Source organism: Schistocerca piceifrons, chromosome X (assembly GCF_021461385.2).
Source record: "Schistocerca piceifrons isolate TAMUIC-IGC-003096 chromosome X, iqSchPice1.1, whole genome shotgun sequence".
In the NCBI taxonomy this organism is placed as follows: Eukaryota; Metazoa; Arthropoda; class Insecta; order Orthoptera; family Acrididae; genus Schistocerca; species Schistocerca piceifrons.
In genome coordinates, this window is record NC_060149.1 from 368,039,393 (window position 1) to 368,063,660 (window position 24,268).

A 24,268-nucleotide genomic window follows, 5' to 3' on the forward strand; every position below is an offset into this window, starting at 1 on the left:
TTGTCATTTGAATAACTTGCATTATTGGTCATGCGTCCATAAAATGATTAAAATCTCATAAACAATTGTCATCTGTCTCACTAAGCATTCAGAATGCTATAGAAAGTCTGAAAGAAGCCTGAGAGAAACTGTATATAATACCTTTGGTATTGTTAACATTTAAAACCTTATTTCCCAGCCTCTTTGAATTTTGAACATTACTAGGTTTACAGATGAAGTCACTCTAAAAATGAATACATAAGGCATGGCGGGATAAATAACGAAATTATGCAGATTCTAATATTCAAATGTAGGAGAAGTTAAAGGAGGGAGGAGGGTTGTTTTTGAAATCTTGTTGATCTTCATGCCATTAGTGTTTTAAAGCATATTGTATTTACGTGATTTCAAAAATGTCAAATGCCCTATGAAATTCAAAAATATAAGTATCTACAGCACAGTATTTTCAGTTGCTGATGATTCTGCCTGGTACGAATTCAATGTCACATTTGTAAGTATCAGAAAGGTACAAACCATTTTCAGAGGGTTGGGAAGAGGTTGGAAAGGATGAGCATTGCTGTCAACTAGTGACTGCTAGTGGTGATTAAACTTTTGGAGAAGTGATTAAACCATTATAATGATTTCATACATGATGAACATCAATGAAGAGACAATAAGACAAATTTAACATGAAAACTTGAACATGGCTAAAGTATGATAGTAAAAATGGTCAAATGGTCACTCCATAACAAAAAGAGACAACTGGAGAAACTTATGCTCTGACATAATGAAATAACTAATAAAAGAGTCATACTTATTGCAAAATGAGATGATATAATGAAACATGATTCTACAGTATGATCCAAAACACACAAAAAAATGCTCTGAAAGAGCCTCACACTGCCAAAATGAAACTCATGGCAATCCTAATCATTTGACATCTGCAGTGAATCATCTTACATAATGTTGTAAAATGTATCAATGACAACATACAAAACTTATCTAACAGGCTGCACAAGTCTATCTAAAACTGGTTGCAAAGAAGTTACTCTACATCATGACTAGTCAGCTACAGGTTTTGAAGGCCAACTGAATTCAGTATAGTTGGGATATCGCACTGTAAATTTCAGCAACCATAAACTGTTATATTGAAAGTTCTCTTGTTTTTGCTGCAGAACTAAAATACAATTATAAGCAATTCGAATCTTATCTTGTCATTTTTGCATAAAAATCACATTAACTAGGACATATAACAAAAACTTTTGGAAAAGGAAGTAAAAAATTAACTATAAAAATGATAAAGAAGTCCAATATATTCATACCAGCCATTATAAATAGCAAAGCTGCTACTGAAGTACAGGTGCACTACAGAAATGTCATATAGGGGTGCATGATCCTACTATCACTAAATATTATTGCCAATCTACTAAAAACATATGGACAGACAACTTAAGATCTCAGGACAAAGATAATGCTAATTAAAAGGTTCTTACTTTTTTGAACATCATTTTCACCGGCATACACGATATTTAAAACTAAGGAAATTCATACATAACTGATTTAAAACTAATACTTTTATGGCAACATCTCTGACCACAACATACTTTTAAATTATCATTCCAGTTTGTCAGCTAATAGCACATGTTTAAACAATAGTGACATCTATTTACCGTTTACTCATCATTTACAAAAGATTGCAATTTTCCAAGTGTTTCAATTCCAGTTTAAAACAGTCAAACTTTATTGTGTTCAATAAGGAAACACTACCTGAGCTCTATTCAATTGTTGATTTCAGTCAAAACACATCATTTCATGGAATAAAGATCTTCCATGCACACAGGTTTTTCAATCTGGTTTTGCTTTACTGAATGCAGTATTGTGTGAAAAACTTGCACATTTCATTACATTTTTAAGTTTTCAACTAATGGTCGAGGTAATACTGGCACAAGCTGCAGTGCATGCAATATGGCACAGTGATTCTCATCACTGGCTGGTGTGAGGATTGCCAGTTCAAACCCAACCACCAGCAACTGTGTTATTTAGTATTTATCATGTCTGGAAGGTTTTTAAAATATCTCACATTTGTAAATTCTGGGGTATTCAGTGTTTATATAAGCACATGCTTTCTCTGTGCAGAGTCCAGTTCTGTTCTGGCTGTATGCTGGTGTTTGTAATAAATGTGCTTTCAGATCTGGACTTCAGAGTCGTTACAATGTGACATTGGTTAGTGGGGATGCCGGCTACTTCAAAACTTTTACAACACTATTGTTCCAACTATTCAGTGTGGTGTTGGCCCAACCTTAGCCCTGATGACGGCTTCCACTCTCGCAGGCGTATGTTCAGGTGCTGGAAGGTTTCTTGGGGAATGGCAGCCCATTCTTCAGGGAGTGCTACACTGAGGAGAGGTATCGATGTCGGTCAGTGAAGCCTGGCACGAAGTCGGTGTTTCAGAACATCCCAAAGGTGTTCTATAGGTTTCAGGTCAGGACTCTGTGTAGGCCAGTCCATTACAGGGATGTTAGTGTCGTGCAACCACTCCGCCACAGGCCGTGCATTATGAACAGCTGATCAATCGTGTTGAAAGATGCAATCGCCATCCCTGAATTGCTCTTCAACGGTGGGAAGCAAAAAGGTGCTTAAAACATCAATGTAGGCATGTGATGTGATAGTGCCATGCAAAACAACAAGGGGTGCAAGCCTGCTCCATGAAAAACATGACCACACCATTACACCACTGCCTCGGAATTTTGCCGTTGGCACTGGCAGATGAAATTCACAGGCATTCGCCATACCCACACCCTGCCATCAGATCGCCACATTGTGTACCGTGATTCGTCACTCCACACAACGTTTTCCCACTGTTCAATCGTCCAATGTTTATGCTCCTTACACCAAGCGAGGCGTCGTTTGGCATTTACTGGAGTGATGTTTGACTTATGAGCAGCCGCTCGACCAAGAAATCCAAGTTTTCTCACCTCCCGCCTAACTGTCATAGTACTTGCAGTGGATCCTGATGCAGTTTGGAATTCCTGTGTGATGGTCTGGATAGATATCTGAGTATTACACATTATGACCCCCTTCAACTGTCAGCTATCTCCTGTCAGTCAGCAGACAAGGTCGGTCTGTACGTTTTTGTGCTGTACATGTCCCTTCATGTTTCCACTTAACTATCACATGGGAAACAGTAGACCTAGGGGTATTTAGGAGTGTCTAAATCTTGCATACAGATGTGTGACCCAACTGACACCCAATCACCTGACCACGTTCGAAGTCTGTGAGCACTGCGGAGCACCCCATTCTGCTCTCTCACAAATGTCTAATGACTACTGAGGTCACTGATATTGAGTAACTGGCAGTAGGTGGCAGCACAATGAACATAATATGAAAAATGTATGTTTCTTGGGGTGTTCGGATACTTTTGATCACATAGTGCAGCTTACACATACAGAAACTGGAATACAAGCAGTACATTGTTCCCACAGTCTGTATATTCAGAAGACCAATGGATTTCAAGCCAGCAGTAAATCAAGTGCGCACAGGCATCCATCATCAGTGTTCTCCTGAGATGCTGTGCTGAAAGGATTCAACTGAGACACCAAATACGACAGGTGGGAGGACATGACGTGTTTAACAAATGTGTAATTCAACAGCACAGCATAGCAGTGGTTTGAGCACAATGAAGAGAAGCTTAATAGCTGAAACTGAGCACAAGCTGAGCTGAAGAGAACGTTTGGTGACAATCAGCAACACGTACACTTGGCACAAGAACTACTGAAGAGCACTTCATGGGAAAAAAAATGTAGAATGTTTTGGCCCTATGGCAAACTGTGAAACCAAATATTACAGAAATTGGCAAAGTCTAACAATTAATGAAAGGAAATGCAGAGGACACGTACCAAGTTCTCCTGGTAAATTATTTCACAACTGAGGAATTCATCAAGTGGTGGCAGTGCATCAAGGAAATGAAACAGAAAAGAATTGGACAAAAGAAGTATGACTGGGTCCTGTAGGTGGTCTCTATGGTAGTTGTGCAAGATCACTATGACCTCACCCCCCTCGCACGCCGAGTAGTGAGAAACGAAATACAGCATTTTATAGCAACCAGAACTACCGAATCGAGTAAGAAAGAGATAGCAGCCATTAATGTCAACCTGACCCACTAAGTGAATGTTGAAGAAGTAGTGTATAGATCCTTAGCACCAACCTCTGCCACCAGCCAGGAAGAACGAACGCAGCCAACTCAGACTTATGCTGCAACCATTCAATGACAACCCAGCACCCGACCACAGCAGGTAAAACTACCTCCAATGCCAAGTGTAACATCCTGTAGAAGAACAGACATTTGGAGGACAGAGGACAACACACTGGTATGTTTCCACTGTGGACATACACACACTACTGCATAGAAAGAAGGCAAATTTTTGACGATTGCCATACTGTCAGATGTCAACCGTCATAATAATTCTATTCATGACAGTCAACTGCAGATTATTATACACGATCTGTGGGATGAAACTCATTGACGTACCCTGGATGAGGTCACTCTCCGACTGTAGCTGTTCAATGTCATCGTAAAGATGTATCACCCAATCACTTAGCTGCCACCTTCAGAAGACTAACCGATACAACAATCTATGGAGGTAAGGCTGCCACAGGTGCAACTCCCTCCATGTACGACTGTCACCAAGATTTGAGGAAATCTCACTGATGTCACCATGTAAGGCAACACTGTCTGGGCAGTAATTGACCCAGAGGCTTTCCAGTCTGATATGTTGGATGCTCATCATAGCTAGCTGAAGAAGACAATATTCCTTGATATGACACCACTTGCGCAAAGTGTCACAAGCGGGAAATACATTCAGCTGAAAGGAACATGTATTGTACAAATAACTATCAATGACAGAACACAACCCTTAAAATTTGGTGTTTTAGCAGAATGTAGCCATAATATTATTAACGGATGGAACTTCTGGCAATCATCATACACTGTCATAGACTGTGGAAGATCAGAGCTCTACACTGACGAAGCTATTCCAACAAGCACACATGACAAATAATTGCTGGTGGTCACGTTTGAACTGGTGACCCACAGCATGTCAGGAAATGAATCACTTAAAACGCTTTTTGCTCACAATCCTGATCCATTAATTTTGCATTGCACTGTAATTGTTTTGACTTCTACCAGCCACAGTCTGTTTTGTTTTACTTTAATACCTTATGACAGGTTATGAGCGTGCACTGCTCATCATCAGGTATTTTATTGCACGCATGTGAAAACGGAAATAATCTATAGCTAACTTGTGTTTTCAAATGCATCCAATTGAATGCTTGATAATGATGCTCAAAAATTATTGCAGTTTATTAAATTAAAACAAAATAAATAATGTTACAGACAGCAATAGAAAAAAAACTTTTATTCACAAGTCACAGCATTTAAAATTAGCCATTATGGCTACTGTTAATTTTCGTTATATTTAAGAACTCCTTCACAGAAACATGAAGCCTCAAACAATAAATAGAATTTTCACGAAATTATAATTAGTGTCTCCTAACAAGATTGTAGAATTCATTGATTTCATTATAGTTGTAATCATAACTGCTAACAATTCAGAATCTCATTCACTGAGGTGATAAACGAGGTAGAGACCAGTTTAAGAATGGAAATAAATCAGATGTCTGCATACTACTTTAGATTTTATCCCACATCTCAGCTATTTGTACACATCCTCTCTGTAAGTTAATAAAAGGAAATATAATGAAAATGAACTGCAGTCTTTTAAAAATTTTTTAATTAAAATTTGGTCTCACAACTGTTATGTTCAACACAACAGCATTATATGTAGTTCCTTCAGGATTGGCTTATTTATTTGGATGCACTTGTGGACTTACACGCAGCACTTCATGCTTCTGAGCAAGTTGTATTTTCCAGGGTGAATAGATGCACTCTGTTTCATGACACAAATTTGTCTACTGCTAACATGCAGAACCAGAGGAAAAATGGTCAGCTTTTTTCCATTCCTGATGCTGCAATAATGGGTCAATCACAAAACATTTCATCTAATGATTACCTTAATATGACCACGAATTGTTCAATAAAATAAAGAGTGTACACTTTACTCTTACACTGTTCTTCAAAATAAGAGCCTGATATTAAGATACAAGTTGTGATATAAAGAAATATATGTTGCATCAATATAAAGCCATATATATGTTACAGAACTCTGTATCAGGTATATACATTCTTGTTACATCAATAAAAGTGGAAATGGTGGCCTAGTGGAAAAGTGCATGCCTGGAAACTTAGAAGCACAGAAATTTTTGTCTGTCTTTAACTTAGCTTTCACATCTCAATGACGTGAAGACACATCAGGAAAGACACAAGGTTAAGATTCCAAGTTAAACTGTAGGTCTCCTTTTCTCAGTAGGATTACCAAGATAGGTTAGGGCCACCCAAGTCACTGGAGTAGCATCTAATTGAAAGACTTGCACCATGCCATCGAATTACATGAAAATTCTTTTCTTTATGCCAATAAACGTGATTATGGGCTACCCTCGTCGCAAAATGTAGAATATGAAATGTCTAAGCATACTTTAAAATATGTGCCCACTAATCCATCAAAGTTACTACTCAGTTGACAAGTGACATTTCATTTGTGTAATTCAATTCATGATAGAAAAATATTCACTATGAGGACTCAACTTCTGAACACATGCATAAAAACATGTTTTACCACACTACTTTAATATAAAAATTGCTCATCACTAACAAAAAGTATCACATAAACAGCCTAATAGACGTGTCCTTATTGGCGGTGTGTCAGAACATTGATTGTATTAACAGAGTTGGAATCTACTCCAGTTCACCTCCCACTTTCAGCCAAATGCTTAGCACAATGTACTCTCCTTACATACAATTAAATTTAATGTTTCAACACTGTTAAAATTTTGTTCCTTTGTGGGTCCACAGCCTACAACAGACCATGTTTTCATTTGTTTAAAAATTGTGGTCTACTCGATTCCCTCATGGAAACATTGTTGTTATAAATATTACATTCTCTGCCTCATTTCCAATGTCTTCCATCTTTTATTATTGTTATTGTTACTCAAATGAGTGGCATGTCTAGAGGTGCCTTTAATTGGGCCTTATTTTACAATGATATTTCACCACAATAGTTTTACTGTCAACACTGCTGAAATAGATGGCAATTTCGCAGTATGGCTGGCAATATTGAAGACTTTGCAATCTGTTGCAGGTAGTTGCCGACATACTGCCAGCGTTGTCCACAAAGAACAGAGAATATCTCATACTGTCCTTGTCTGTAAACACTTCCCTCTCACTCTCACCTTTGTTTCATACTTATCTCACCGAGAGCGCCGCTGTCACGGGTCAGAGCGAAAAAAACATCAATTCTCTTTTGTTCGAAAGTTTCCGTTGTTTCTTGTTGCCAGTTTTTTATGTATGCACTGGGGAAGAGGACAAACAAGAGAATTATGAACTTTATATAAATGCGATTCAGCTACGACCAGAGTTATGGGACATTGAAATTAATGTATACAAAGATCAAACTCTCGAAAAAAGATAACAGTTGGCAACCTGTTGCTGCTGAACTCAGAACTGCACTTGATAAAGCACACAAAAACTTTCAAATCCTTCAAACCTATGCCAAATGCGAGGTAAAAATACTGGACAAGAAGAGGGGAATCACAGGTGGTTCTTCATTCTCAAGGTTTGCATTTCATACTACCTCAAGATGTAACTGAAGCAGGAATTGATAATGTAAATAGTGATATGCGCTGGTGAATAAAAATAAAATGAAATTTGTGTTCTTACTTCAAACTTCCATAAATGAACTCTTTCAGTCATACCAAACCACTGCAAACTTCTGGCACCACGAGGATTATTGACGAATACTGAACTTTAAACAGGTATATAAATTTCCATATGAATCATCAATGGCAAAAAACTGAAGGTACAAACTGTAGTCTCGACTCTCGGTCCGGCACACAGTTTTCATCTGCCAGGAAGTTTCAAACTCTATCATATTTGTATCGGTTTTAGCAATTCTCTGACAGATTGCTTGTACAGGATATTCAAAACAGTGTTTTAATAGTCTGGTAAAATTCTGGAACAGGCATGTATCCAGCATCAGTTCACTAGTCCAATTTTATGAAGCATTCTGTTTGTTTAAAAAGAATGTGTCCACAAATCCTAATTTCTCTTGTTCTTTCTAACTTCATTCCTTTTGTAGTGTGAAAATAGGAGAGTCGCACTTACTTCCTAAAGCTCATGCTCGTCCATTTTGTTGCAATAGTGTGGCCCGTTCTAAACATGTCTGGTCCAGAAATTTACTGCTGTGAACATTAATGGGCAAAAGTGGCTGGTAATGTTGCAGTACATGTGGCTGCAATTTGAGTGGCCACATTGTCGCTGGACAAAATTGTCAGAATATATTGTCAGTAATATGCACATCAATGTACCTTAATAATTTAAGAGTAGATTCAGCAAGGGTCACACCCCAAGCATGACTTCTATTTAGTTTTTACAGCATTCACTGCTCTTAAAAATTGTGTTTGGACAGTTTTCTCAGCCATTTTTTTAAATTTTATACTAACATATTATTAAACTTTCTTGGATATCCAGGACACCAATGACAACCTAGTACCTTTTTAGTAACACGAAAGACCTTTAAAGTAAATTATAAATAATAACTCTATACGAGGTAGCCTACATTTCGCTATGTACTTGATTTTGTGCCACAAAGTTACAATACCTGTCAGAGACGGTTGCTGTACATCACTTGGGCTGTGATGCATCATAGGATTTGCAGTTGGTGATCCTCCCATAAGACATGGTGTATCCTTTACTGGTCCGCTGCTGGGGCAAGGAGGGATCATTACATTATTGCCATTGTTACTCGCTACAGAAGTACTACAGCTACTAGGGGCAGCATTGGTAATGTTTGTATTTGTGCTGCTTGTTGCAGTATTGTTGTTGCTTGTGCAGATTCCACTCGTACTGACAATTGGTGTACTGCTATTAGTGGGAGTAACACTGTTGTTGTTGCTTGTGGCATTACTGTTGTTAGCATTGTTGTTGTTGCTGGCCCCATTATTGCCACTGCTGCCACTGTTGGCACCACCCATTCCAGAGCCACTGGTAACACTGTTGTTGCCAACAGTACTACTCACAGTATTGCCAGCACATGTACTCTGTAAAAGACATAACAATTTATTTCACTAACATTACTTCAACAAATCACTCATATTCAGCTTAGAAATCAATATTTGTTCCGATTCTATTTTATTTATCTTTTGTTTGTTCTTCAAGACATTCATAAGAATGGAAGTTAGCACAGTTATATTGCACTGCGTAAAAGAACTAAAGTGTATAATAATTAGGCTTGATGGGGTACAAATGTTAATAGCCAGTATCAATGCAAAAGGACCTTTGCTACAAAAATTGAAACAAGGGATTGAACATCATACAGAAATATAAATATTCCTTACACTTTTCTGCAATAACTTACATAAGCAACAGATCCACTGAGTCAAAGGCACATACATCTCACTTGATGGAATCACGGATTTGCTTAATTGGACTGAGGTCATGGGACCAGAGTGGGGCACACAAGCACCACCATCTCCATGGAACATTCCTCAAACAATTTTGACACTTTTCAGGACAGAGAGGGTGGTGCATTGTCTCGATCAAGGTACATATAGACTACAAGAGCTGTACTCGAATAAAATGATGCAAATGATCCAACAGTAGGTCCCTCTGTCATTCCACGGTAGGACACGATGGTCGATATACAGGGTGTTACAAAAAGGTACGGCCAAACTTTCAGGAAACATTCCTCACACACAAATAAAGAAAAGACGTTATGTGGACATGTGTCCAGAAACGCTTAATTTCCATGTTAGAGCTCAATTTAGTTTCATCAGTATGTAACTGTACTTCCTCGATTCACTGCCAGTTGGCCCAATTGAAGGAAGGTAATGTTGACTTCGGTGCTTGTGCTGACATGCGACTCATTTCTCTACAGTACTAGCATCAAGCACATCAGGCATTGTTGATGATGTCTTGATTGGGCCCCATGTTCTTCCACCTACGCTCAATGGAGCACGTTATCATGATTTCATACGGGATACTCTACCTGTGCTGCTAGAACATGTGCCTTTACAAGTACGACACAACATGTGGTTCATGCACGATGGAGCTCCTGCACATTTCAGTCGAAGTGTTCGTACGCTTCTCAACAACAGATTCGGTGACCGATGGATTGGTAGAGGTGGACCAATTCCATGGCCTCCACGCTCTCCTGACCTCAACCCTCTTGACTTTCAATTATGGGGGCATTTGAAAGCTCTTGTCTAAGCAACCCCGGTACCAAATGTAGAGACTCTTCATGCTCGTATTGTGGACGGCTGTGATATAATACGCCATTGTCCATGGCTGCATCAGCGCATCAGGGATTCCATGCGACTGAGGGTGGATGCATGTATCCTCGCTAACGGAGGACATTTTGAACATTTCCTGTAACAAAGTGTTTGACGTCACGCTTGTACGTTCTGTTGCTGTGTGTTTCCATTCCATGATTAATGTGATTTGAAGAGAAGTAATAAAATGAGCTCTAACATGGAAAGTAAGCGTTTCCGGACACATGTCCACATAACATATTTTCTTTCTTTGTGTGTTAGGAATGTTTCCCGAAAGTTTGGCCGTACCTTTTTGTAACACCCTGTATAAGGGGCCTCTTTCACCCCCTGTAAATATCCCCCATATGAGACACCCACAAAGCCCCTCCTTGAATGGTGTCCTGTTGCTAACCAGGATGCATAGCCTTGCATGGTTTTTTATGTAATCATACTCCATTACCTGCATGTATCAACATGCACCCTCAGTCTAGCAACTTCTTCCCATATTTCGTGTTTTCAATGGCACTGTTCCCACACTCATATTATCTGTAGTATGAGCATTTTTGTGGAATGTAAATACTTTTGGATTGAAGAAGACAACTCACTGAAAAGCAGAAGTGTTGAGTTGTCGATAGGCACACGCCAAAGAAAGAAAACTTCCTTTGATGAGCTACAGTAACTAACTAACTAACTAACCAACCAACTCACACACAACTATGCACCTAAATGGTCCCAGCTGAAATAACAGTGGCAATGCTATTTTTCAGCACGGGGACTGGTTGTGGTGGAGGAAATGTCAGGCGGAGCAGGTAGAGGGACAGGGAGGCACGAGGCAGGAAGAAGGACTAGGGGTGGGTGGCTAGCACTTCAGAGGCACGCCAGCTTGCCGGCTAGGAATGCAAGAGGGAGGGGTGGTGTGTGTATATGAACCGGCACGATTGTAGTGGCTGGTGGGATGCAGTACACGTTGAAGGTGACATGGGGACATGAACTGGGAGGGGGTGAAAGGACAGAGGTAGGGCAAAATGTTGGGTGGGTGACACAAGGATAATGGGTTATCTGAGAGTGAGGTCAGGATGATTATGTAGTAGAGGGCATGTTGTAAGAATAACTTCCACCTGCGAATATCAGAGATGTTGGCAGTGGAGGGAAGGATCAGATGGCTCAGGTCGTGTAGCAGCCAATGAAACTGAGCATGTTATGCCACCAAGAGGTCTACTTTGTTCTTGACAACAGTTTGGCGGTAGCCATTCATCCTGGTTGACACATGGCTGGCAGTTATACCAGCATAAAAAGCTGTGCAGTGTTTGCAGCAGAGTTGATGTATAACATGGCTGCTTTCTCAGGTGGCCCGGCCTCTGACAGGGTGTGATAAGCCTGTGACAGTACTGGAGTAGGAGGTACTGGGTTGGTGGATTGAGCAGGTCTTGCACCTTGGTCTACCACAGGGATAATATCTCTGTGTCAAGGGGTTGGGAGTACAAGTGGAATAGGAAGGGACTGGGATGCTGTATAGGATGGGTGGACGATGGAACATCACTTTAGGAGGGGTGGGAAGGATCTTGGATTGGATGTTCATCATTTCAAGATCGGATGAGAGATAATCAAAGCACTGGCAAAGGATGTGGTTCAGTTGTTGCTGTCCAGGGTGATACTGGGTGACAAGGGGGCACTCTTTCGTAGCTGATTCTTGGGGATGGTGGGAGAACTGGGGGTGTGTTAGGATATGACACAGGAAGTCTGTTTGTGGACTAAGTTTGGAGGGCATTACCTGTCTGTGAAGAACTTTGCGAGGCCCTCAGCATTCTGGGCAAGGGAGTTCTCGTCTCTACAGATACATTGTCCACAGATGGCTAAGTTCTATGGGAGTGTGGGAGCAATTTTTAGGTGTGGAAGGGATGGCAGTTGTTGAACTGCAGGTACCGGTGGTAGTTAGTGGGTTCAATGTGGACAGAGGTGTGGATGGAGAGGTAAAGGTCAATGTCCAGGAAGGTGGTGTGTTAGGTAGAGGAGGATCCGGTGATGCAGGTGGTAGAAAAGGTGTTGAGTTTGTGAAAGAAGATGGATAGCATGTCTTGGTCCTGAGTCCACATCATGAAGATATCATCAATGAACCTGAACCAAACTGTATGTTGGGGAGTTTTGGTAGGCTAGGAAGGTTTCCTCTAGGTGGACCATAAACAGGTTGACATAAGAGGGCACCATGCAGGTATCCATGACTTACCATGGATTTGTTTGCACACTTTCCCTTCAGAGGAAAAGCAGTTGTGGATCAGGATATGTGGTAAGGTGTATAAGGAATGATATGGTGAGTCTGGAGTCTGAAGGACATTGGGAAAGGTAGTGTTCGATACCGGTGAGGCCATGCGCATGAGGGATATTGGCGTATATGGAGGTTAGTGGTGAGGTCATGGGCATGAGGGGTGTTGGTGTATATGAAGGTCAGTGGCAAGGCCATGGGCATGAGGAATGTCGGTGTATATGGAGATATCAACACTGATGAGCAGGAATCCTGGAGGTAAAGGGGTGGGGATGGTGGAAACTCAGTGAAGGAAGTGCTTAGTATCTTTGATGTGAGAGGCTAAATTTTGGGCAATTGATTGGAGGTGTTGGTCAACGAGAGTGGAAATTCAGCTATGATGGGGCATCCAGTGTTGTTGGGGTGAGGAGGGAGATGGACTCAGGTGAGAGGTTCTGGGAAGGGTCTATAGATTTCTGCAGGGATTGAAGGTTATGTTGGACACTTGAGATGGGATCACTCTGGCAGAGCTTGTGGGTGGAGTCGTCAAACACTTGGCAGAGGCCTTCTGTCAGGTAGTCGCTGTGACTCATCACAACAGTGGTGGAGCCCTTGTCCGTAGGAAGGATGATTAGATCTGGATCTGTTTTCGAGTTGTTTATGGGTGTCGTTTCTTCTGCCAAAAGGTTAGTACTCTTAGGATCTGAGGAAGTATGGTGAGGCGAAGTTGGAGGTAAGGAATTCCTGGAAGCTAACCAGGGTTAGTTAGGCAGGAGAGGAACAATCATGATTGGCTGGTGGTATGAATTGGGAGAGGCAAGGTTCCATGTTGGCATGAGGTTGGCTTCAGTTGGAGGGATTGTGGCAAAGAAGAGTTTCCAATGTAGGGTTTGGGAGAAAGGGAGAGTAGGTCTTTGGCAAGTCCAACATGGTTAAAACTGGGTGTAGGACTGAAGGTTCTGTGGGACTGTTGTTTTCAGTGGAGATGTCAACAATAATGTTTTTGGTTTGCTTGTTTTCTGGGTGTTGTGGTTGTTGGGAGGGAGATTTGGAAGATGTGGTACAATGATGAGGTCAAGCTAGGCAGGGTCTGGATGCTATGTGGGGTTGATGAGGGATTCATTGTATGTAGGATGGGTGTTGATGGACAGTGATGTCCCAAGGTGGGAGTAGAATGTCGACAGGTTGGACAGTTTATGGAGGTGGTATATAGAATGCAACCCCAGGTGTTGGAGTGCAAAGATTTCCATTTCAGAGATTTTAATACATAGAGAGAATTGCACAGTGACACTACCTTGTAGAGGAAATAGAGGTGGTTCTGGAACGCATGTGCCATGTAGACGTATTTTGCAGTACCTGATTCCTGAGGGATAGGGACTGATGGAAACTGAAAAGGTGAAGGTTGTTGTGAAAGAAGGTGTAGGACACAGAGAAGGGGTTCTTTATGGTTAGGCCATTGGAGTGAGGGGGAGTGGGGACTGAAAGGTTGAGACAGCATTTAAAGAACACGATGTGGGACTGGGTTTTAGTTAGGGAAAGGGATACATATCTGAACTGGTGCAGAGAGACTGAACATAATACAGCCTAGCCATCCTTGGATGACGTATCTGCAGGGATGATAATTCCCTTGCCCCACATATAAATGCTTCACAAAGGCCTTCACACAGAGGCAATACCCTCTAAACCTAGTCCACAAACAGATTTCCCTTGCCATATTCTAACACATCCCAAGTCCCCCAACCATACTCATCAAACAGCTACAAAAAAACTTCCCCGCCATTACACATCACCACCCTGGACAGGAACAACTGAACCACACCCTTTGACACAGCTTTCACTATCTCTCATTCTGCCATGAAATGAGGGAACTCCTCCTAAAACGATGTTCCATCACCCACCCTACCTACACAGCATCCTAGTCCATTTCTTTGCCTCTTCCACTCCCAATCCCTTGAACAGAGATAATATCCCCGTGGCAGACATAGGTGCAAGACCAGCCCAATCCATCCACCCAGCACCTCCTACTCCAGTTCTGTCACAGGTTTATCCTACCCCATCAGAGGCCAGGCCACCTGTGAAAGCAACTCTGTTGCAAACACCGCACAGTTTTTTGTGTTGGTATGACTACCACCCAGCTGTCCACCAGGATGAATGGGCACCACCCAATTGTTGTCAAGAACAAAGTTGACCACCCAGTGGCACAACACGCAGCTGAGCACAAAATGCTAAATTTCATAGGCTGCTACACAACCTGAGCTACCTGGATCCTTCCCTCCACCATCAGCTTCTCTGAACTACACAGGTGAAAATCTATGGTGACTAACTGACCCTGCACCCTCCATCCAACAGTCTGCCCTTCCTTTATCCTGTCAAACACTCCCAATTCCCATCCCCATATTGCCCATGTGCCACTTCCCACTGGCCACTACAGTCGTGCCGGACCATACACCTGTCACACATCCCTCCTGCCTTCCTAGCTGGCAAACCCTCGGCCTCTCTCCGAGCCACTAGCTGCCTGCCCCTAGTCCTTCTCCCGCCTCCCTCTACCCACCACATCTGACACTGCCTCCACAACAATCAGTCCATCTGCCAAAAAATAGCAGAGGCACTGTTAGTTCAGTTACCAAGATGTAGGGGCATAGGTGCGTGTATGCATGTGTATGATTGTGTACTTTAGTCTAGCTCATCAAAGGATAACTACAAAAGCTAGCAAGTTTTCTTTCTTTTGTGTGTGCCTATCGACAACTCAACTCTTCTGCTTTTCAGTGAATGGTCTCCTTTAATCCAAAAGTATTTTCATGTTAGCATGTGTAACATGCAATGAATAAAGTACACGTGTGGAGCAGTTGTATCTGTACCCCAGTGCAAGGAGGCAGATCTAAAAAGCATCTGCGTTCAGTGGTTGTTATTGCCCACCACTGTACTGATAAATGTTTTGTCTCTAATTTTTTTCTTTCCGCTACTGTGGCTCATCTACCATTGTCCATGACCCCTTCCCCCAGAATCAGGGCCCACACAGTACGCTCTTCAAACAGCACCATGTGAAAAGTCTAGTGGGTCAATAACCTAAGAGATATTGAGTGCTATGCATTATCATGTACCCCCTATATGGACACAATAAAATGCACTGCACATTGCGTGCATTGGCCACCCTACACTTCACTTTCATACTGACACACAAGACTAAGTCTGATCACATTCCAATCACTTGACACAACAAACTACACTAGACTATCACTAAGCTGACCAGCTGTCACACATATGGGTACTGGACTAGCAAAAGAGCCAGATTATTGAGAGTGACTGAAATTTAGTTTGAAAACATTGGAACTATACTTTTTTAAATCCATCGATACATTAATTTTCACAGAAAACTTAGTCTGTGAGTGTGTACATATACTGTAGTATCACAGTATTATGAAACATGTCTCAAGATTTTAGTTCTTGCACTGATCATAAGCGACAGAAGCACACTTTATCATGCAACTGCTTTATAAGCATTATATTGGTACTGCATATATCTGGTTTGCTATAATGAACTCCACGAAGATGTCTACTGCTTCAACATCAGCACTGAAAGAAATCTCCATGCTCTCTCCTCCTATGTCCTGTTCTTCATCACTGCTTTCCTGCATGCTTTTGATTATTTCTTCGTCTAGCTCACAATTTTCCCCTTTTAGCCAGTTAGCATCATCATCATTAATTTTTCCTCCTCCTGGAAGCTTGCTAAATATGTCAGTGTATAAAGTGTCAGCATTTGATGATTTTGAATTGACCGGCTCATTGCTATTGCTCAACGTAGTTTCCAACTCTGTATCAACGGATGTTCAAGCTTTTCTCCAGCTCTCCATTATGTTAGCATTCTCCAGTGTTAGCCTCTGTTTCTGCTGTTTGAAAAACAAAATGACTTAAGCTGATTGCATCCAACACCTTCAGCATAGCATTGGTAGAGTCTTTTCACATTCATTCTGCAAGGAGAGTAGTGGTGCATAACCTGATTCCAAAATTCCCTGGTCAGTGGGTTCGTGTTCTGTGTTTCCTTTTATAAGCCATGATACTGAACTGTACACTGGGTGAAAGATAGAGTGCATGTATACCATTGGACTGTAGACTCACATCAGAAGGATGACTGACAGCAATGTCAGTTACAAGGATAGCTCTCAGTGCAAGCTTTTTCTTTCAGCACTTTTTCTCACAGCTGGCACAAATGTTTTGTAGAACCACTGACAGAATATTTCTCTTTCCATCCATGCTTTCTTCTGAGCATAATATTGCAACAGTAGTTTATCTTTGTCACTGCGTTGAAAGCAATGTGAATGTTAGATTTTGACAATCACCATGAACAGTAGTTCATGACTTGCATTTCCATTACAACATGCCATTAACGTTGTGCACCGTTTCTGTTATTTGTACAAATTCCTTCTTGTTCCTGGCAACTAATGTTTCTGAACGAAACACTTCGTAAAAGATGCTAGTTTCACTGGCACTGTACATAGCATCAGTAGTAAAAATCTTCTCCCTATATTATATTATCTTCTGTATCTTCTCCACAGACTCTTAGTATCTTCCTTGTTAGCCAAGTGACTTTTTCCAGTGCATTGTACATACACTCCAGGAAATGGAAAAAAGAACACATTGACACCGGTGTGTCAGACCCACCATACTTGCTCCGGACACTGCGAGAGGGCTGTACAAGCAATGATCACACACACGGCACAGCGGACACACCAGGAACCGCGGTGTTGGCCGTCGAATGGCGCTAGCTGCGCAGCAGTTGTGCACCGCCGCCGTCAGTGTCAGCCAGTTTGCCGTGGCATACGGAGCTCCATCGCAGTCTTTAACACTGGTAGCATGCCGCGACAGCGTGGATGTGAACCGTATGTGCAGTTGACGGACTTTGAGCGAGGGCATATAGTGGGCATGCGGGAGGCCGGGTGGACGTACCGCCGAATTGCTCAACACGTGGGGCGTGAGGTCTCCACAGTACATCGATGTTGTCGCCAGTGGTCGGCGGAAGGTGCATGTGCCCGTCGACCTGGGACCGGACCGCAGCGACGCACGGGTGCACACCAAGACCGTAGGATCCTACGCAGTGCCGTAGGGGACCGCACCGCCACTTCCCAGTAAATTAGGGACACTGTTGCTCCTGGGGTATCGGCGAGGACCATTCGCAACCGTCTCCATGAAGCTGCGCTACGGTCCCGCACACCGATAGGCCGTCTTCCGCTCACGCCCCAACATCGTGCAGCCCGCCTCCAGTGGTGTCGCGACAGGCGTGAATGGAGGGACGAATGGAGACGTGTCGTCTTCAGCGATGAGAGTCGCTTCTGCCTTGGTGCCAATGATGGTCGTATGCGTGTTTGGCGCCGTGCAGGTGAGCGCCACAATCAGGACTGCATACGACCGAGGCACACAGGGCCAACACCCGGCATCATGGTGTGGGGAGCGATCTCCTACACTGGCCGTACACCACTGGTGATCGTCGAGGGGACACTGAATAGTGCACGGTACATCCAAACCGTCATCGAACCCATCGTTCTACCATTCCTAGACCGGCAAGGGAACTTGCTGTTCCAACAGGACAATGCACGTCCGCATGTATCCCGTGCCACCCAACGTGCTCTAGAAGTTGTAAGTCAACTGCCCTGGCCAGCAAGATCTCCGGATCTGTCCCCCATTGAGCATGTTTGGGACTGGATGAAGCGTCGTCTCACGCGGTCTGCACGTCCAGCATGAACGCTGGTCCAACTGAGGCGCCAGGTGGAAATGGCATGGCAAGCCGTTCCACAGGACTACATCCAACATCTCTACGATCGTCTCCATGGGAGAATAGCAGCCTGCATTGCTGCGAAAGGTGGATATACACTGTACTAGTGCCGACATTGTGCATGCTCTGTTGCCTGTGTCTATGTGCCTGTGGTTCTGTCAGTGTGATCATGTGATGTATCTGACCCCAGGAATGTGTCAATAAAGTTTCCCCTTCCTGGGACAATGAATTCACGGTGTTCTTATTTCAATTTCCAGGAGTGTAGTATCAGTAGCAAAATCTCCTACCTATATTATCTTCCATATCTTCTTCACAAACTCGTTGTATCTTTCTTTTTAGCCAAGTGACTTTTTCCGGTGACTGTCAGCAGCCACATGCCTTGCCATTTGCTCCAGTTTGATAGCAAACCCTTGCCTGCAGCAAACAAGTTACTGGCACCAAGTTGTGTGTTAAATGCAACTGCTGTTTTCTTTATTATTGGATCACTGACTGGAATTCCTTTGCTGTGTTGTTTTATGGACCAACTGCATAGAGTAATGTCCAGTTCTTCATTCTCACTCTACAGCATAACCTTCCGTTTTCCCAACATACTCTCCATTTGGGTCGTGTACTGTCAAATAATGTGTTGTTTCTTTTTTATGTCGTAAATGGCTCTAAGCACTATGGGACTTAACATCTGAGGTCATCAGTCCCCTAGACTTAGAACTACTTAAACCTAACTAACCTAAGGACATCACACACATCCATGCCTGAGGCAGGATTCAAATCTGCGACTGTAGCAGCAGCGCGCTTCCTGACTGAAGCGTCTGGAACTGCTCGGTCATAGCGGCCGGCGTTATGTCATGAATAGTTAAACATCTGACACTGTACTCAGCAGTAATGGTCATTTATGTTAGAGTGACTGGAGGCCCAATGTGGGCTAGATTAATGAAAAGCCGGTCTACTGAAGACTGGATTAGCAAGAGTTTAGCATATTCTATTTGCCACAGAGACAGAAGAACTCTTTTTCCAGCACTGCAGTTTTTTCTAAACCAGTTGCTTATTAATGTAATATGCAATCCACTGAAATGTCTGTCTCTCTGGAACTAGTATATTATATGCTCTGTTAATTGCTCTAGCAGTACGCATCCTAGTATAATACCTTACACAGATACATCAAAATATGTTCATCCCACACAAATGACAGATGATAATACAGCACCTAATTCACCTGTTGAGAGTCAAGTAAAGTGACATCACTTGTAAACTGCTTTACTTACAAGACGAATACAACTCCACAATGATTCACTGAGTCCAGGATCATTCACCAGTACTCACTGAAGACAAAAATCAAGGCAATTAATGGCAAAGGCTACCTCAGTTGAGATGCTTAAATGTGATATTTGCTTGGAATTCATTTGTCTTAGTAAATCAGAGACTCTCAAAAATCCAGTCTCCGGAGTAGATGAATTCAGATCTCGGATGTACATTGTACCCTGGAGTGTAAGGTGTATATGCTGATCTCCACCTCTCCGATGTTTTCATTACACGTATAACCCACTGGATCCCAGTAGTTCCTCCACATCACCCCTCCAATACTTAAGTCAGGATGTGTAGTGGTTAAGACACTGCACTCACATCGAGTGCTTTATTTCTTATGACATCAAGTTTGATGAGACATTATTCTTGTAAAACAATACATGGGTAGCCAATATCACAGGAATTCTTTTTATTCCATGACTACCGGTTTCAGCGAAACTAAAGCCACCATCATCGGATCTTAGGACACATACAGGTCATAACATCAAGGCAAACAATGGTGACATTAATAGTTGCCTATAACACGCAGGCCTTACAAAATTGTCTTGAGTAGCACATAGGCGTCCAAGAGAGATGACATCATAAATGTTAAGTGTCTCCATCACATGCAAGCACACGCTAGGTACCTCTCTTGGACGCCTATGTGCTACTCAAGACAATTTTGTAAGGCCTGCGTATTATAGGCGTCTATTAATATCACCATTGTTTGCCTTGATGTTTTAAACTGTATGTGTCCTAAGATCCGATGATGGCGGCTTTAGTTTCACCGAAACCTGTAATCATGGAATAAAAAGAATCCCTGTGATCTTGGCTACCATTTATTGTTTTATAAGCACCTAGATCGCTCCCACATGAGCACAATGTGCTTCCTACAAAAAAGACGTTATTTTCTTACTTTCTTTTCTTCCCTCCCATATATCAGTGCCACCTGTCACATCTAGTTATAAGCTCTCCAATATGCTGACAGTCTTATCAAAGCCTCTGCAGACAGACTTGGCTCCAAAACACATCCCCACACTCCCACCACAATGGACCCCACTCCCGATTATTAAACAATACCAGCAGTCTATATGGTATTAGAACAAAAAAGCAATTACAAGAACATTCAACATCAAATTGTAGTTCCCAACAGGTTTGAACTCTCAGTTAAGGGCTATTAGGCACAATGCTATCAACTTAAACAGTAGTTTCACAATCTATATCATATATGTACCTCCCTGCTTAATGAAGTCAGATGCTCCATATCACACTGACCCGTAAACACACATCAATCAAGGATGCAACCTTCCCAGCCCCAATGTCTGCAAGTCTTAAACATCTCTCATCTCTTATCGAGCAAGATGATGCAATGGTAAGACAATGGATCTGCACTAGGAAGAAAAGCAGTTTAAATCATCCAGTTATTTACATTTAGGTTTTCTGTGGTTTCCCAAAATCGTTTACAGCAAATACTAGAACTGTTCCCTTCGAAAGAGGCAGTTGATTTCTTTCCTCATTCTGAGTTTATACTTAGTCTCACAAGCCCTCTTTGTCAACAGGATGTTAATCCCTACTCTTTCTTCCTTCAAACCCCACTTCCTCTTCTTCCACATGTATGAATTTCTGAAGAAACAGTCAGAAACAGAAATGAGTCCCTATTAGTGGCATGCCTCAGCACAGTTATTTGACAGAATAGAGGAACAGATGTATGAGGTGTGGCAGAGACACAGAGATCAAACTGATACCATTGCAGTGTGTTCTCATTTACTGCATAAATTTCAACATATATTCAACTTTGTCTGTGGACACCACAGAAACAGCACTCAACATAGAGGTACCTACTTAGAATGTTGGTTGTACAAGGATATTTTTGTATCTTGAATAAGGCTGTCAGGTGGTGAAGAGGCGTAAGGTATACAGTTCCTGAACAGAGTATTGTTGTCAACATCCTGTATTAGATGCGAAGTGAGGAAATTGTCCACTTAGCAGATCCTTTGGTAGCTTTTGCAATGAGCACACTAAATGCTGATAACAATAGTAAGTTCTATCATTTCTCTTCCTTTAATTTATACCATTATTCATGACAATGAAATACAATAGTGCACTTCACACGCATCCACTAGAGTGAACAACACTAAACACTAACATTTTTGTCACTTTATCATCCACAGATTGAGGTAAGGTAGTGGTAAACAGTCTTCACCTGAACCTTACCAATAGCGGTGAGGGTTCTCCTACAATGTAATCACAGGGAAGTCATGGAGTATGTGATTATTAAGTGATAACATTTTCCCTTCAGCTGATTTTGGCCCCTCTGGTCATTTACAAGTCATCAATATGTGCAGTGTAATGTTCAGGTTACACAATGTCACTATAACTGGTTTTGCATTGATCCATCAAGCTACAGAATAGTAATGAGTACCACAATGCTACTGTATTTAATTGTTTATTTTTAAGCGCAATAATAATGTGAATGTTTTGTAATATATTTGTGCAGTAAAACACAACTATAACAGTAGTGGCAGCATGGAGGAGTCAACACTACCCTGGAACAAATGAGAAAGGATAACTGAATTCACAAACCATCAATCATTACTGTTACAATACCACTGTAATGAGTTAAATCATTCTTCACTCAATTTTCTATATACTGTTTTGAGTATACACAAAGAAAGACACATTTTGTCAGGTCTGTGCCAAAGTACACAAACATGCCTAGAGATGAAGCCTACTGCTTTTGCTACACAAGTAGCTTGCTTCTGTAAAAGCTATGTAATGGAAGTGAAACAGATCGTTATTCTCAGCTACAAAGTATTTCAATGAGTCTAGGAGTGTAACTACTTTTACGAAAGGAAGACATGATAGATAGTAGTGCCCCCTCAAATGGATAAAAGTTATTTTATTTGATAGCTTAAGTGATGGACACAAGTCAAATTTATTTCTTATTCTTTTCAAACTAAATGTCAGTGTCGGTAATATCAAGATAAGAATTTATCCAGATGGCTATTGTAATTAAACTGACAGACAAAAAATCACTACACCAAGGAGTTGTGCAACATAAATGAAAATTGGTAGGCATGTTTCATTGTCTGAAAGATGACGTCTATTCAAATTTCGCACCAGTCGCATAAGAGGATGCAAATCAGGTTTGATTTAAATACATACTGTAACAGTTGTGAGCATTAGTTACTTCTGAGACAGGATGTGGTGAATTGATGTTAGTCAAGCATGCCTTTAAGGTGACAAAGATGCCATTATCAACACTTCTCTGAGTTCGAACGAGGTTGTGTAATAGGGTTACAAGAAGCCGAATGTTCCTTCTGCGACATTGCAGAATGACTCAGCAGAATGTAGCCACTGTACACGATTGCTGGCAGTGCTGGTCACGAAAACGTACGTTCATAAGAAGACTGGGCTCCAAACGACCACGTGGCACTACCTAGAGGGAAGACCATCGAGCTGTGTATGGCTCTGGTGCATTGTGCCACATCTGCAGCAGTTGGCACCACAGTGACACAACGAACTGTTACAAATTGGTTACTTCCAGGACAGCTCCAAACCAGACGCCCTAAAGCATGCATTCCACTGACCCCAAACCACAGCCATTTGCATTTTCAGTGGTGTTAAACAAAAGCTCATTTGACGATGGGGTGGAGGTGTGTTGTATTTTCTGTTAAAAGCTAGTTCAGACTCTGTGCCAGTGATGATCGTGCATTGGTTAGGAGGAGGCCAGTTGTGGGCCTGCAACAAATCTGTCTGCATGCTAGACACCCTGGATCTACACCTGGAGTGTGACTTCATTCGACAGCAAGAGCATTCTCGCGGTTGTCCCATGCACCCTGACTGCAAATCTGTATGTCAACCTGGTTATTCAACCTGTTGTGCTGCCATTCATGAAAAACACTTGCCCAGAGACCGCTGTTGTAACCCAACATGCTCTACAGACTGTTGACATGTTGCTTTGCCTGCTCAATCGCCAGATTTGTTTCCGGTCGAGCACATACGGGATACATTGGACGACAACTCCAGCATCATCCATCATCAGCATTAGCCGAGCCTGTATTGACTGACCAAAAGCAACAGGCTTGGAACAGTATCCCACAAATTAAGCCCGCTTGCATTCAACATTCTGGTGGTCACACTGATTATTAATGTACCATCATTTCACATTTGCAATGGTTTACCTGGCACTTAGATTGACATGTGGTCTTGCAATGTTGCAGCATTCCACATCTGCTATGGTTTACCTCGCACTTACATTACACTGTGGTCTTGCTATGTTAATCATTTACATACATTACCTATGCAAATATATCACTGAAATTTTATTACTCTACATTAATTAGTTTTTGGTGTTGCAGTTTTTTTCTGTCTGTGTATTAGATGACTAAATGTCCAGAGAGAGATGAAGTTGCAGCTTTGATCATTTTGTAGTGTCGTCTAAATGGTGAAACTATTTTAACAACCACAGGCTGTCAGTTTTATTCCTTTAATGCACTGTGCACATGCATTACATTACTGACCAGTCTCAGCCTACGTCCATTTTCAAAGGTATGATATTGATGATGTGTGTGTGTCACATTTTAAAA

General features: G+C 41.9%; 1 protein-coding gene across 1 annotated transcript in view; it reads right to left on the bottom strand.

Annotated features, from left to right (window-relative positions):
* Positions 1-24,268, bottom strand: part of LOC124721804 (protein BCL9 homolog) — an 89,672-nt gene that overhangs the window by 22,959 nt on the left and 42,445 nt on the right. Inside the window, exon 6 of the mRNA XM_047246925.1 lies at positions 8,748-9,186. Coding sequence (XP_047102881.1) covers positions 8,748-9,186 — 439 coding nt within the window. The remainder of the gene's footprint in view (positions 1-8,747; positions 9,187-24,268) is intronic.